Source organism: Pseudophryne corroboree, chromosome 5, assembly GCF_028390025.1.
Source record: "Pseudophryne corroboree isolate aPseCor3 chromosome 5, aPseCor3.hap2, whole genome shotgun sequence".
In the NCBI taxonomy this organism is placed as follows: Eukaryota; Metazoa; Chordata; class Amphibia; order Anura; family Myobatrachidae; genus Pseudophryne; species Pseudophryne corroboree.
Genome location: NC_086448.1, coordinates 51,462,023 through 51,478,441, shown reverse-complemented (window position 1 = coordinate 51,478,441; position 16,419 = coordinate 51,462,023). Strand labels below are relative to the sequence as shown.

Genomic DNA, 16,419 nt, shown 5'->3' with positions numbered 1-16,419 from the left:
TGGTGTTTGGTATCCAGCTGTAGGGTATTTTAAGGGTAACATTCCGGTGTTGGTTTGCAGAAGATCGCATGTTCCTGAGGATAGTTATGTGCAGAAGCAGAATATAGGTTTAAACTGTATTCACTGTATATTATGTATGCGGCGGGAATCCAGAGGAGACCACCCACAAGAGCAGTTGAGAAAGACATCGCCCACCTTTTCAAATCAACCTATGACCTCTCCTGTACTGTAAAAGTGCAATCCTGTGTCCAATGGACAAAGGGATTACAGTATCCATTGTATTGCTTTTGGAAGAATTGTATAAATAAAGCCTGCTACAGCCTGCCCACACACAAGACTCTCAACGCAAGCAAGCGCATATTCTCACGTATGTACATTGACTGTAGCCATTTACTCTGTTGTATTGTAGTGCATAATTTGTATTGTTAAACCCCTTTCAGAAATATTACTCTGTGGTGTCGGAACCCAGTGATTAACTACAAATCGGTGTTGTGTCCTCTTTTCCCTGCTAGAGTTTTAAAGTGTAATAATTAGGTGTGTACGCGCTGCGGGTACTTTGTACCGTCAGCGTTACATAAGGTTTAAAGTATAATAGCTTTATTGTATTGCGTTGCTGCATAAGGTTTAAAGTGGAATATCATTGTATTGCATTGCTGCATAAGGTTTAAAGTGTATCTCTGGGTGTGTGCACGCTGTGTGTACTTTGTACCCCCAGCGCGGCGTTTGTACGCTAAGTCCGTACAAGGTACGGGACTCTGTACGCAAATAGCGTAATAAGTACGTAGAGTGCATATTAAGTCTAGCGGCCGCAGCTACTCCATGGTAAAAGTGTGTTTGAAGGTATAGCTTTCTGTTTAGTATAAAATCGACATTATCATAGGAACTAAGGTTGATCCCTGGCAGCACAGCCTGGCTGGTTATTGAAGCAAATGCGTGTTGACATCACACAGCCGCCCTGAAAATTGGGCCCGGCCCACCCCTGTTCAGGGAGTGCCACCCCCTGATGCTGCGACGACGCCCGAGACAGCCGCCACTGTCAATCACACTGTGGCCACATCCTCCCTGTATGCGGCCGCAATGTGTAAGTTCGTGCACGCGCACTGCAGCCAGTGCACGTGTGCAGACCACCTAGTGCGAAAGCGGCTGCGTCCAGGTCTAAATTAGGCCCTTAGTTCCTCTCCATGCACAATCTGTCTGACCTCTGTGTGTGCAGAGATCCAATGCAACAGGGGGGACTGATGATCAGTACCCCCCACCCCCTGCCACCTGCTCCACTGCGCTCTGCTATAAGGTGAGGGAGTGGAGCTACTTGGGGAAGGGGGATTTAATATAGTGGGGTCCCCTTTTTTCACTAAGAGGGGGTAAGAGCTGCCTCATAAAAGATATTTTTTAGCTGGGGGGGGAATCATATATTAAACATAAAAATTACACACACATATGGGGGATATTCAATTGTTTGATAAGTCGGATGGGTGTCTGTTTTTTTCTGTCTATTAGCTAGGAAAAAACAGACACCCAACTGACTTTTCAAACAATTGAATACCCCCCCATAGTGACACACGTGGCGGAGGGAAGGGGGGAGGGAGTTTAATGGGCAATTACACTCGGGTTGAAGGTGCTCTGCCACTGGGATCTATTATCACTAGAGGGACGGAGAGAGAGATTGCTGGGGATCTTTTGCTTCTGGGGGGGGGGGGATATTTCTGATGGAGGGTGGGAAGCAATTTTACAATGGGGGGTCTATGTATACAGGGGGATATACCACCTAGGTATATATACAGTATATATTTTTTAAATAAAATATTTATATATAATATTTAAAAACACAAAAATATTTTTTACTTTTTTACATTTAAAAATCCCAACAATTTCTGAGCGGATTTTCATTTAAAAAAAAAATTTGTCCATTAAGTGGTGAAAGTACCAAAAGTCAAAGAAATTAATTTTATGTTTAAATTAAATGGCGTCCCGTTGATTTACATGAGCCCAAACCGTGGAAACCTGCTGAGAAACCAGACTTTAGAATACAATATAGCATTGAAGTGCCATCAATCTTTTTCCCCATTACAATTCTAGAAACCCCAATAGATTTTGCTAAATTGCAAGTTTAGAACCTGCCGACAAATCCCACAAAAAAATGAAGCAGTTGTGGCAGGTGAGGCAGCTCAAGAGCTGCTGTGCGAGCATTCTGGCCAATCAGAAGCAGAGGAATCACGACATCATCACTATGTATTGAAAAAACAAAATATTGTGAAATATTTGAGGAATTCGCTACTTATGAATCTTTATTTAGCCAGAATGATGTTTTCAAATAAATTGTTTACATAATTGTATATAACTAAGGAAAGACGAACAAACCTGAGACAATGGAAGTAGATTTGAAGAGTTCCTTAAGTGAGCTGGATGAATTTCCAATGATATCTAGTAGCAACAGTGTGTAATCTAGCAAAGAGAAATGGAAGATTATTATAAATACAATTGGTTTAAAGAGCAGCTACATATTCCGCAGTACTGTATATGCGCTGCTACTCGCCCAGAATAACCTACAAAGTAATCTGAACAGAAAAAAAAATGATACCCGCTAAAGCCAGATATTCAGATATTGAATGAGTATTAGGTCAATAGCAGAGTTCCTTCCATTACCTCTGATTGACACTAAGGTATAATCTGGATACAATTATGGAATTCGGGGGGTGACCCCAGATTAATTCCTTTTCTCTTTTTCTTTCTTATTTTGGAGATGTACAGTATCAAACCTCCGAGAGAGAAAGTGGAGAGGTTGCCCCACCTATCCCGAAGGTTTTATACATCTCCCCTTAATGAGAAGTGAGAAGTCCATTTCTTGTGTGCTTATCGTTCTCTTCTTATGGTACCAGAGGCGTAACTCTGGGAGGCAACAGAGGCATCTGCTGCCGGGCTCCTGCTCTGAAGAGGGGCATCTCTATTCCCATTCCATGACACCATTCAAATAAGTTAATTGATATAGCTGCCTTTGTCTCTTCAGTGGCCGACTTCTTCACTGGTCCCTGCACCTTACAAGACACCCCCTCTTTATTATAGACACACATTTTACAAGTGTCATACCTAGGATTAGAACCCACGACCTAGTAGTACACTGGAAGCAGACACCTTACTGATGAAACTATTTGCGCCTGTATGGGAAATATGATAATTCTAGCTATATGAAGTTACTTCTCTGACAATTACACCCAACTTCATATAGTTAGAATTCTCATGCTTCCTATGCAGGAGCAAATAACTCTATCAGTAAAGTGTCTGCCATCAGTGTAACAGGTCATGGCTTCTAATGCTGGGTATGACTGCTAAGAATTGTGTGATTTAAAATAAAAGACAATGAAATGTATATATATTTATCAAAATATATGGGGGTACTAATATTTATCTTGCCTCCGAGCAATTGGGACGAACTTACGCCACTGTATGATACATAGATATCCTGTGTAGAGCATGCTCCTTAACTGTCTCACATCCTGGGGAAATAACAGTAAGCAGCTCTGTCTTATGCTATAAATACATGGTCTGAAAATAATACAAGGAAACAATATGGTTTGTAAATAAATATAAAGATGGGAATATGAACGCAAACACACGAAGCAAGAGGAGGAAAACTAAGGGGCCTATTTACAAATGGGTCTATTTCATGTTTATACGCACATGCTTTACAAGTGCGATTTTTTAAGCCATGTTAGCAAGTGAAGCTGCCGCCCTGAAAAGAGATGCCCACCGGAGCGATCACAAACTCATGCGTACACATTTGCAGCCTATAGGCAAGAACGAGGAACATTTGCCTAGAAGCATAGACCTATGGCTACACAGACTGGCCACGGCAGTAGCGAGGCTGGCGCTATGTTTCATTTTTACCACCATTCCCCCAAATGGTCCCTTCCTGTCAATCACTCTGCAATGCTAACCTCTGTGCCCACAGTATGCCTCAGCCTGGCAAGCCAGACATCTTCCTGGCTGTAAGCCACCATGAGACTCCATACTGGGCCTTATTCAGTAACTATTTGTGCCTCACAGGAACTCCTGGCCCTATCTAGTGCTGCAGTGCAACTGAAAGCTGATGCAATGCAAGATCACTGAAACTCTGTTCTTCTAACACCGCGAGGTCTTGTGATAACCCTACACAGTCCTTAGGAAAAGAAGATCCCTGTACAACAAATGCGCATCTTCTAAATAAATAATCTCAAAATGTGGAACATCAATAATAAATCAAAATTAAGGTTGACTAATTGGAGCCATTCATTTTAGTGAGTCCCTAACATGAAATAATTGAGAAGAACCTCTTTCTAATGCTCCAGCAGAAAAACTCACTTTTACCTCTCCGGCAGTTGCGCTGGATTATGATTCAGTCTCTTCTGAGTCACACTAACTTTGGCCACAAATGTGGTTTCTCCCCACTTTATTTAAAAACAATTTGACAATTTCCATTTCCGCCTTTGCGGCTATGTTTTCATAAATCTGTTTGTGATGTTGAAGCTTGTTTCATATCTGCTCTAGGCTTTCATTTAAACCTAGGATCAAGTAAAGCAGCACCCCTGGAATTATATGGCAGCACCTCTGGATTTATACAGAATAGGTAGCACCCCTGGAGAATTACACAGCACAGCAGACAGGCAACAGCACACCTGGACTTAAACGGCAGTGGGGCAGCACCCCTGGACTGATAGGGCAGAGGGGCAGCACCCCATATAGGGCAGCACCCCTGGAATGATGTGGCAAAGAAAAGACATGCAAGATGGAATTGTCCTTGGGCCCTCCCACCCACCCTTACGTTGTATAAACACGACATGCAGACTTTAACAAACCAATCATTTCAGCGACAGGGTCTGCCACACAAATGTGGCTGAAATGATTGGTTTGTTTGGGCCCCCATCAAAAAAGAAGCAATTAATCTCTCCTTGCACAAACTGGCTCTACAGTGGCAAGATGTCATCCTCATCCTCAGACCCCCCCCCCCTTCAGTGTTTACATCCTCATCCTCAGAGAAATAATATTCAAACAAAACCACATCATTTAGGTGTCAGTGGACTGCTTACACTATTAACCAAAGTTTCTGAACTTAACAATGACTTAGAATGAATGAGCTGCATCCTGGTGTACTTCTACAGTGACATCCTCAATCTCAATATCAGCAACTGGACTGGCGGTGCTCCTCCTAGCGCTTGCAGAGGGCGTGCAAATGGTGGTAGGAGCCTCCTCTTCCCATACAGTGTTGTGAATGTCAGGCCTTGACATTGCAACTGTGGACAGTGCCAGCACCGCTGTATTTTCACAACACCCCTGTAATTTTACAGCATACAAGACATGGCCAGTGTACATTTACTTTCACTGCACCCCTGTAATTTTACAGCATACAGGACCAGTGTGCTTTTATTTTAACAACTGCACCCCTGATTTTTTACAGCATACAGGGCCAGTGTAATATTAGTTTAACAGCAGCACCCCTATATTTTTACAGTATACAGGACAAGTGTGCTTTTATTTTAACGACTGCACCCATTAATTTTTATAGCATACAAGACAGGGCCAGTGTACATTTATTTTACTGCACCCCTGATTTTTTACAGCATACAGGGCCAGTGTAATATTATTTTAACAGCAGCACCCCTATATTTTTATAGCATACAGGAGGACAGTGCCCCTGTCCCCTTTACAACACAGTGACAGCCAGGACAGCAACACCCATGTACAGCGGCAGCACCCCTAACAGCACATGAAAGTTGAACACCAGTGACAATCAGGACAGCTAGGACAGCACCCCTAACAGCACAGGTACACCACAGTGTCTGGAGCAGCACCCCTACAGAGCACACACTGACTCCACCCAACGCCACCACCCACAGAGAGACAGAGGTCTGTCTCCCTCACTCTCCAAGTCCACAGTGAAAATGGCGGCTGTTTATATGGAATCCAAAACCTGCGAGAATTCGACAGCGGGATGATGACATTTTGCCTCGTTCTGGTTTCCGAGTCTGGTGGGAAGTCCCGAGCTGGACTCAGATCCGGGCTCGGAACGAGATGTTCGTGTGGGTTCAGTCCTCTGAGAACCAAACCGGCTAATCTCTAGGCAAAACTTGTTGCATTGCAAAAAGGGGGGGGGGGGACAGGTACAAAATGTGCAGAGAGTTTTAGATCCGGGGGAGAAGGGGCGGGTGGTGGTAAGTCCAGTATTTACCCTGCATGCATACCATGGTGGCCATCAACCATTGATGGTTCAAATTCACCAATGTAGAATACTTTTACCAGTGATGGGGGAGGACCAGATGGTTTCACGCCACTAATGGTACAGAACCACACAATGTTGTTGTTGTTTTTTTTACAAATTGCCAGGACACTGAGCATAAGCCCCGCACCCAGACCCTGATTGGCCCAAAGTCAAGTGAATAGTAAAGCAGGGATGACCAACAGTGGATGAAATCATCGGTGATTCCCTTGCAGATGGTTTTATACCATCAAGGTTAACCACCAATGGTACCATCGATAGTGACCATCCACGGTTAAAACACCGACGGCCATCTCTGATTGAAAGCTCACCTGCCAAGTCATTTGTCCTGTTGTTTAAACAGTAGCAATACCTCATGGGAAATTTGTGGTAGTCTACAGCTTTCAAATTAGAAACTGCAAAGAAATCAAAATCAGACATTACACGCTTTAAGTGAAACCCATGTTGTACAGCAGCTGGAATAGGTGGAATTAATGGAACATACTGTTATAAATAAGGATTGACACCTTATGGAAGGCGAAGGAGCTGTATGACGTCACACTCAAGAAGGAGAAAAAGCTTCTGGTCCCTGAAAAACAAATATTTATTGATTTATTCGGTGCAAAACAAAATCTGAATACGGCAACGGCCACATCTAGTCAGCTGACAGTCAACAGGGCAAGACTGACGTATCAGTATGAGCAAACAAATAACATATAGATCGTACATATTTAAAAAAAAAAAAAAAAGTGTGTGAATCTGGACAACCGCTTCAAACAGAATGGAAATGAAATGCAACCGGATGGTTTAAACGGCCATTTACACTTCCAGGGTCGGTTCTAGACCTTGTGGCGCCCAGGGCGAAAGTTTCCTGTGGCTCCCCCAGGTAAAATAGAGTTGGTGCGTGCCCAAAAATAAGGGCATGGCTTCTTCATAGGGAAGGGGCTTGGCCAAAGTAATCCCCCTGTACTTGTGCCCCCCTGTAGCTGTGCCCCCAGTAGTTGTGCCCCCAATAGATTTGCCCCCAGTAGTTGTGCCCCCAGCAGCTGTACCCCCTGTAGCTGTGCCCCCAGTAGCTGTGCACCTTGTAGCTGTGCCCCCAGTAGTTGTGCCCACAGTAGATTTGCCCCCCAGCATCTGTGCCCCCTGTAGCTCTGCTCCCTAGCTGTGCCCCAAGTAATTGTGCCCCAGTAGCAGTGCCCCCAGTAGTAGTGCCCCCTGTAGTTGTGACCCCTGCAGCTGTGCCCCCAGTAGTTGTGCCCCCCTGTAGCTGTGCCCCCAATAGATTTGCCCCCAGCAGCTCTGCCCCCAGTAGATTTGCCCCAGTAGCTGTGCCCCCAATAGATGTGCCCCCTGTAGCAGTGCCCCCACTAGTTTTGCCCCCTGTAGCAGTGCACCCAGTAGTTGTAACCCCAGAAGCTGTGCCCCCAGTAGTTGTGACCCCAGTAGCTGTGTGTGCCCCCTGTAGTTGTGCCCCCAATAGATTTGCCCCCAGTAGCTGTGTCCCCAGTTGATTTGCCCCCAGTAGCTGTGCCCCCTGTAGCAGTGCCCCTTGTAGCTGTGCCCCCTGTAGTTATGCCCCCAGTAGATTTGCCCCTAGTAGCTGTGCCCCCAGTAGTTGTGACGCCAGTAGCTGTGACGCCAGCAGCTGTGCCCCCTGTAGCAGTGCCCTCTGTAGTAGTGCCCCCAGTAGCTGTGCCCCCAGCAGTTGTGACCCCTGTAGCTGTGCCCCCAGTAGTTGTGACCCCAGTAGCTGTGCCCCCTGTAGTTGTGCCCCCAATAGATTTTCCCCCAGTAGCTGTGCCCCTAGTAGCTGTGTCCCCAGTTGATTTGCCCCCAGTAGCTGTGCCCCCTGTAGCAGTGCCCCTTGTAGCTGTGCCCCCTGTAGTTATGCCCCCAGTAGATTTGCCCCTAGTAGCTGTGCCCCCAGTAGTTGTGACGCCAGCAGCTGTGCCCCCTGTAGCAGTGCCCTCTGTAGTAGTGCCCCCTGTAGCTGTGCCCCCAGCAGTTGTGACCCCTGTAGCTGTGCCCCCAGTAGTAGTGCCCCCAGCAGTTGTGACCCCTGTAGCTGAGCTGTGCCCCAGTAGCGCCGCTTACAAACACACAAAAAAAAACAGAAAAAACCCAAAATACTTACCAGCCCCGCTCCTGATTCGCTGCGCTGCCCTCCGTCTCTGGCTGCCGGCTCCTCTCTATGGGAGAGACGTCATGACGTCTCTCCCATAGCAGCGCCGCACAGACACTAGAGGTCAATTATGACCTCTAGTGTCTATCACTGGAACCGGCTGCAGCGGGTGCCCACACAGCCCACGGCGCCTGCTGCAGCCGGGGAGAGGGGATCAGTAGCGACTCTTGCCACTGCGGCGGCGCCGCCCTCGGGACAGCGGTGCCCCAGGCAAAAAGCCTGCTTGCCCGTGGCAAGAGCCGCTATAGTATACTTCCCAAATGCTTGCACATCCATAGGACCAGTGCAATAAAGCAATGCAATAAAGATAGACCCAAACCGTCTCTACACCAATTCTCCAAGTAATTAACGAATTACCTTATTAGTCTAATACAGGCTGACAGTACATAGATAGTCAATAGATCGACACCAGATGTTGACAGGGTCAAAAGGTCGATATGGGTTTACTGTAGGTTGACATGGTCAGGAGATCAACATGCAAATGGCCGACACAGAGAAGGTTGAAATTTTTTTTTTGTTATGTTAATCCTAATCCCAACCCGAACCATCTCCTTAGTGCCTAATCCTAACAATATTAAATACACTATGTTGACAAAAATGATTGGACACTGACATCAAATAGATCATCGAGATTTTATTGACATCACTACTTTGTAGGCCCACCATGTGCAGTGATTACTGAGGACACCCTTCTTGGCAAACTGTCCACAAACTGTCCTGGACAACAGCAGGTGGTATGTTTTGCCATTCCGCCTTCAGTACAGTGACTCTGAAGAAGGATGAGCCAGACTAGAACCCACCCGTCACTCCAGTTCATCCCAGAGGTTCTGAGTGGGGAAGATCTGGACTCTGAGCTGGACAGTCTACCGGATCTTCAATATACCAGACCAGCGTCGCCCCGGAAACATGACACTGCACAGTCTATGATGATCCCCTTTTCAAACGCGGTTAGCTCCTTCCGGCAAGCCATTTCATAAGCAAATGATCTAATCAGTGCCCCTCTACCTGTGTTATACCTTCACCAACACATGTCTGCCTGAGGGGCGCACCATTTTGCTTGCACAGGGGGGAGGAGGGTGGCCAATCACTTTTGTCTACATAGTGTACAACATTAACACTGAGTGCTTTTAATTTTGCAGTCGTTATTATGAACTGCGCAAGGTAAGTTTTCTCCAGTAAATATAGAAATGGTTATAAATTCAACATCAATGGAATTTCTTGAGATGATGCCACAAATCTACAGATGAAAATGTGCCCTTTCCCTATACGTAGAAGCGCATTTACCTTTCAGGGCCTTGCTGAGCATCCCGTTCACCAGATCAGTAAAGTTGAACTGGGAAAGGTCGACGGAGGCTGCTGGGATCACTGTGACAAAAACAAATGGTACTTAATCTACATAGTGTTAGTGTATAGTGCATTGCAACACTACTGTATTTTATCTAAACACCCAACAAGACTGAACAGTATTTAAATTTTTTTGGGCAGTGGCGAATTTACCCTTTAGGCACATGAGGCACGAGCCTAGGGGCGGCACTTGCTGGGGGTGGCAGTGTTAGTTTCAGTACTTTCGATCTGAAATTTCCTAGTAAAACAATAACATTTCCACTGTACCATATGGTACTCCATCTTGAGTGGAAGTGTAGACAGGTAGGACATGCATACAGTATGGACCAATGGAAATATTTTTGGAGTTACTGGGAAATGGATGGACCAGTCAGTATGCACCTGAGCCTGGGGGCTGGCCAATCCGCAGGTGAGCCTTGCCAATGCCTGACCAGTTATCAGCGGTACTGTATCTCTCTGGTTTGCAGATGCATTGGAAATGTGAACGGTGTGGTAGAGTGGAAAAATGTTGTAGTCACTATACTGGGAAATTTTTGAAACTGTCAGCAGGTATCAGTTTGATTTATTACTGGCAGGTGAGGCAGGTAAGGTAGAGCCATTCCTGACATACTCCAGCATACTCCAGAGTTTTCACTATAAAAATGCAATAAAACCACATGTTATAAATATATTTTTTGTATTATTCTAACCATTTTTATAGTCAAAGCTCTGGAGTATACTGGAGTATGATAGGTGATGCTCTGCCTCCCCTGCCTACCTTGTCTGCACATCTCTGATCAAAACTCACCCAATTTCCAGCAGGTCACTATACCGATGCCGGGATCCCGAACAGTGAACAGCCCGACGGTCAGCATGCCGACCAACAGAGTGGGAATAGAACCTGTGGCGAGCGCAGCAAGTCACCGAGCCCGCAAGGGGCTTCATTACGCCACCCACCGGCATCTAAAAGCTGGGATCCTGCCTTCGGTATGGTGACCGATGGTCTCCCAGCCACCAGTCACACGAACCCAACCTGTATAATGCCCACATGTGCCCTTGGGTTCCTACTGTATATGTGTGCGCAAATCTGGCTCTGATACTAGCCAGTGCCTCCCCAGCCATTTACCTCACTGCACCTCACTGAGTAATTGTTCAAATAAATATCTCTTTGGCGCCATCAGAAGAGTCAAGTTTATCTAGATTTTTTATTTATTTGTAGATTCGCTATTTTGCTTCATCCTTGGGTAGGCCTTATATATTGGGCAGGGATATACCCCATTCGAAAAATTGTGTACTCAGCCACATGCCCCTACTCATGTTATATCCAACATATGTCAAATTCTCCTCAAGACCCTTTTACCCTCTAATCCAACGTATAAAGAGCCCTGGGAAAGAGAATTTACTCATAAAGGAATACAGGTAAATTGGGATAAGGTGTACCTGACAACCAGTGCCTACTTGACTCATCTGGAAGTAGGGCAGACCCAATCTAAATTACTATCGAGATGGTATCGCTTCCCAACTATTGTGCATAAATACTCTCCGGGCATGCCCGCTCTCTGCTGGAGGTGCAATCAGGAACAGAATTCATTGATGCTTATTTGATGGGACTGTACTTTGATCATTCCTTACTGGGATACTAATAGACAGCTGGCTGCGGAGATTCTGGGTTCTCCAGTCCCAATGGGGCCTGATTTCTCACTCAGACATGCCTATATCTAAATATAAAAAGTCACTACTCAGGCACATGAATAAAGCAGCCAGAGCGGTATTGACGGTTCGCTGGGGCGCGACCCCACCGCCTACAGTATGGGACTGGTGCCAACGTATGGATTTCTATATGGCGATGGACGAGATCTTCTATTCTACTCCTGAGAAACATGGTATCTACAGGTCTATCTGGCTCGGATGGTTGGACCTCAAATCGTCATCTTCATATAAGGCCTTGGTACCCACAGATCTTGTCTGACATTGGTATGGAGATTGTTGATGATACTGATTTTAGTCTTCACTCTTATTTTAATTTTGATCAGTTTATTAGACTGGTTTGGAAATTGCCAGCATATGGGGTCCCCTACTGGGAGGAAGTACTTCTTCTTCTTCCTCCTCCTCTTCCTCTTTTTCTTCCACTTCTTCTTCTTCTTCCTCTCCTCCTTCTTCTTCTTCTTCTTCTTCCTCTTCTTCCTCTTCTTCCCATTCTTCTTCCTCTTCTTCTTCTTCCTCTTCTTCTTCCTCTCCTTCTTCCTCTTCTTCTTCCCCTTCTTCTTCCTCTGCTTCTTCCACTTCCTCTTCCTCCCCCCTCTTTCTTCTCTCATGATTAGCTTTCTTTCTAGATATTTCAGTTCTGCATACTGACTACAAATAATGTAATTTTCTGCTTGTATGCATTATGGTGTTTTTTTGCTGCCATATAATCTGTATACTGATTTTTGGTTTTGCAAGTGGATCTTGAATATAAAGAATTATATATATCTTTTTGGCTGTGCTTCAGTAAAACAAAGCATATCCTTACCTAAACAATGGAGATAACTGACCCCTAGAAAAGTTCATTAAACAGCTTTGCACCCTCAGATTACTAAATTCTTGGCATGAGATGTCATCCTTTAGCTTTTACTTATTACTGAGTGGATTGCTGTTGATTTAACCTCCTTTCTGTGCCTCGTGCCTCTGAGATCTAACATATCCTATTTAGTTGATGTGTTCTCACTGATATTGTTTCGGCCAACAAAGTGGCTGCCCCCATTCTATATAGGCAGTAGGTGCACAATAATACCGTAGCTCGTATAACGGTACCATATAGTCACAAGGGGAGAAGTTTTATAATTGACTAAACCATATTTGACTACATTTGGGACCTTCCCCCTGGGAGATCCGGGAGGCGGCGAGTGCAGGGGTGCAGTAAGGCGATTTGCATCATCATCCCCAGCCTGCCGCAGCATAATGTTACGGTGTTGTGGCATTATGCCATGGCAGCCAGGCCCACACAATCACAGGCCAACACTTCATCAAGAAACCGCCTGTTATAATAGGGAAGTGGATGGGATCCGAGAGGGTGCCTGCCCCCAGAAGTCAGGGGGGAACTAGCTGAAATTCGGGAGTCTCAGAAATAACTGCATTTAATAAAGTTTATATACAGACGATGATTATAAATGGTATCACCTGTGGTTCCCAGTATAGCTATTCTCTTTTCTCTATAATTATCTTCTGTTAGGCTTGGTCCTATAAAACATAAAACACATCACAGTACATACATCATAGTTGCTAAGCAGCCCTAATTTCCAGGACCGTCCGCACCCCTTTAGTGGCGCTTCTGAATATACGTGGATGCACCAATTCAGCAGCAGCATCCTAGAAACTTTTTTCGAGATGTTAGTAACTAAGGCCCTCATTCCGAGTTGATCGGTCGCAAGGCGAATTTAGCAGAGTTACACACGCTAAGCCGCCGCCTACTGGGAGTGAATCTTAGCTTCTTAAAATTGCGACCGATGTATTCGCAATATTGCGATTACTAACTACTTAGCAGTTTCAGAGTAGCTTCAGACTTACTCTGCCTGTGCGATCAGTTCAGTGCTTGTCGTTCCTGGTTGACGTCACAAACACACCCAGCGTTCGCCCAGGCACTCCCACCGTTTCTCCGGCCACTCCTGCGTTTTTTCCGGAAACGGTAGCGTTTTCAGCCACACGCCCCTGAAACGCCGTGTTTCCGCCCAGTAACACCCATTTCCTGTCAATCACATTACGATCGCCGGAGCGATGAAAAAGCCGTGAGTAAAATTACTTTCTACATAGCAAAGTTACTTGGCGCAGTCGCAGTGCGAACATTGCGCATGCGTACTAAGCGGATTTTCATTGCGATGCGATGAAAAATACCGAGCGAACAACTCGGAATGAGGGCCTAAGCACACACCACAGTAATACTTTCTTGTTATTTTTGTGTTGTATTTATACCATTTCAGCCCACACTAGTAATGTGAAAGGTAGGGATTATATTTTGTATTCTTCATTAATTTGTCATCTTCTCTGGTGCTGTTGAGGGCAAAAAGTCACTGCCAGGAAGAAAATGGCGCTGTATAATTTGAAAACTAATTTTCAGAAAAGCTGTTCTAAACTAAATTGATACTAATGGGCAAATTTATTTTACTAAAATAATGTGGAAACGGGTGTTTTCACACACTTTTCACATTACCTTAGAATAATCTAAATGTACTAATGGTCAATTGGAGAATTCGCAAAATTCTCTTCCAAGCCCTTAAATTCACATTTTTTTAGTAATTAGATTGCATTTCCCGTACTTGTAATGGGAAATGCGATCTGACCACATTTAATAAAGAATTTATTTATTTATTTATTTTAAATATCAGAGGGAGCCCTGTGATAATAACGCTATCTTGAGATAGTGTTATCCAGGTTTCCCAGTGGTTCCCCTGCTCCTGCACAGCCTTCTCTGCCTGCTGACAGTGAAGGCTGAGCTCAGAGATGCCGCTTGTGATCAGCCAGGCTGATCACTGTGTGATAAAATATGGTGAGGACAGCCAATCATCTGATCGCTGTGTTCCTGCACTGACCCCCAGTGCAGTAAATAGATGCTGTGAAGCCAATGTCTCACTTTACAGCACCGGGGGTCACAGTGGAGCACAGGAACAGATCACCGGCTGCCCTCCTGGATCACCGATCACTGGTCCTAACTGCAGGTAAGTATAAGCGGAAAGGAGGGGGGGGTCGGGGGAGGGGGTATAAGCAGCAGCAGCAGCACATGTGCCGTCACAATCTCAGAGTATTTTTCATGAAAAATACCCTGAAAATTGCAGTAAACACATTCACAGGGACTGAGCTTTCTAGCAAGCTCTGTCACTGCATGCGATAATTGATACATCCCAGCGATGTACTCAATAATGCAAATTTGGGTGAATAATAAAAATGTTTTATTTTTACTCACCGATGCTGAGGAAAAGCAGACAACACACCACAGTGATAATTGTACTCATGGGGGCATTCTCCGGAAACCATGGCATGTTGGATCATCGGGTAAAGACAGGATCACTGTGTAGAAAATAGGCATTATACATATTACCAGCTTTACTAGTAAACACAAATGTATCATTTATACTCTATGAATGGTCTTGTGCTCCCATTCGCCTGCACTAACACCTTTCCCAGCATGCTTGTGGGTGTGGCTAAATGTTCTGCACTACGAGGTGGAATCTGATGTGGAGACGCACTTCCCTTATCCCCTAATCTGAAAAACACCACACACACACAGCACACGTGTTTTCCTTTATGGTGGCCACTGCGCTACAGAAAGTACTGTATTGAAGGCACAATAATGTTATAAATAATATTGAGAGCAAATTAATGATATATTTATAGTATTAAGCAGTCACTATTCTCTATTCTTAATGTATCATACAAAGGGGGCACTGTTCTGTATTTACATTACAATGGATACACCATTCACTATTTATATGACTAAGGGGTCACTCTTTTCTATTTATACTACTACAGGTGCAGCGTTTTCTATTTAAATTATTAAGGGGCATTGTTTATATTGCTAATGATACACCATTCTCTATGTATATTACTAACAGGGCACAGTTTTCTACCTACATTCCTAAGGGGGCGTTGTTATCTACATTGGTAAGGGTGCACTGTTCTGTTTTTATATTACTAAGAGAGCAACATTCTGTATTTATATTACTAAGGGAGCACCATTCTGTATTTATATTACTAAGGGAGCACCATTCTGTATTTATATTACTAAGGGAGTACCATTCTGTATTTATATTACTAAGGGAGCACCATTCTGTATTTATATTACTAAGGGAGCACCATTCTGTATTTATATTACTAAGGGAGCACCATTCTGTATTTATATTACTAAGGGAGCGCCATTCTGTATTTATTAGTGATGTGCACCGGAAATTTTTCGGGTTTTGTGTTTTGGTTTTGGGTTCGGTTCCGCGGCCGTGTTTTGGGTTCGAACGCATTTTGGCAAAACCTCACCGAAATTTTTTTGTAGGATTCGGGTGTGTTTTGGATACATAGAAACATAGAATTTGTCGGCAGATAAGAACCACTTGGCCCATCTAGTCTGCCCCTTTTTTTTTTTTTATATATTATTTTTATCTCTAACCTTATTTGATCCTTATTTCTTTGTAAGGATATCCTTATGTCTATCCCATGCATGTTTAAATTGCTCTACTGTCTTAGCCTCTACCACCTCCGATGGGAGGCTATTCCACTTGTCCACTACCCTTTCTGTGAAATAATTTTTTCGCAAATTTCCCCTGAACCTCCCCCCCTCCAGTCTCAGTGCATGTCCTCGTGTCCTATTGCTTCTCTTCATTTGGAGAATGTTTCCCTCCTGGACTTTGTTAAAACCCTTGATATATTTGAAAGTTTCTATCATGTCCCCCCTTTCCCTTCTCTGCTCCAAACTATACATATTGAGATTTCTTAGTCTTTCTGGGTATGTTTTGTGATGTAGGCCATGCACCATTTTAGTTGCCCTCCTTTGTACAGTTTCTAATATATTAATATGCTTTTGAAGATATGGCCTCCAGAACTGAATACAGTATTCTATATCAGGCCGTACCAATGACCTATACAGTGGCATTATTACTTCTTTCTTTCTGCTGCTGATTCCTCTCCCAATGCAGCCAAGCATCTGACTAGCCTTCCTCATTGC

General features: G+C 44.5%; 1 protein-coding gene across 2 annotated transcripts in view; it reads right to left on the bottom strand.

Annotated features, from left to right (window-relative positions):
- The window catches only part of LOC134927169 (uncharacterized), a 352,100-nt gene that overhangs the window by 290,295 nt on the left and 45,386 nt on the right, over positions 1–16,419 (bottom strand). For both annotated transcript variants that reach the window (XM_063921268.1, XM_063921269.1), the window contains exons 2-7: positions 14,671–14,774; positions 12,894–12,953; positions 9,696–9,776; positions 6,732–6,815; positions 6,559–6,642; positions 2,359–2,442 (exon numbers count right to left, since the gene is read on the bottom strand). In XM_063921268.1, coding sequence (XP_063777338.1) covers positions 2,359–2,442; positions 6,559–6,642; positions 6,732–6,815; positions 9,696–9,776; positions 12,894–12,953; positions 14,671–14,746 — 469 coding nt within the window. In that variant the 5' untranslated portion in view covers positions 14,747–14,774. The remainder of the gene's footprint in view (positions 1–2,358; positions 2,443–6,558; positions 6,643–6,731; positions 6,816–9,695; positions 9,777–12,893; positions 12,954–14,670; positions 14,775–16,419) is intronic.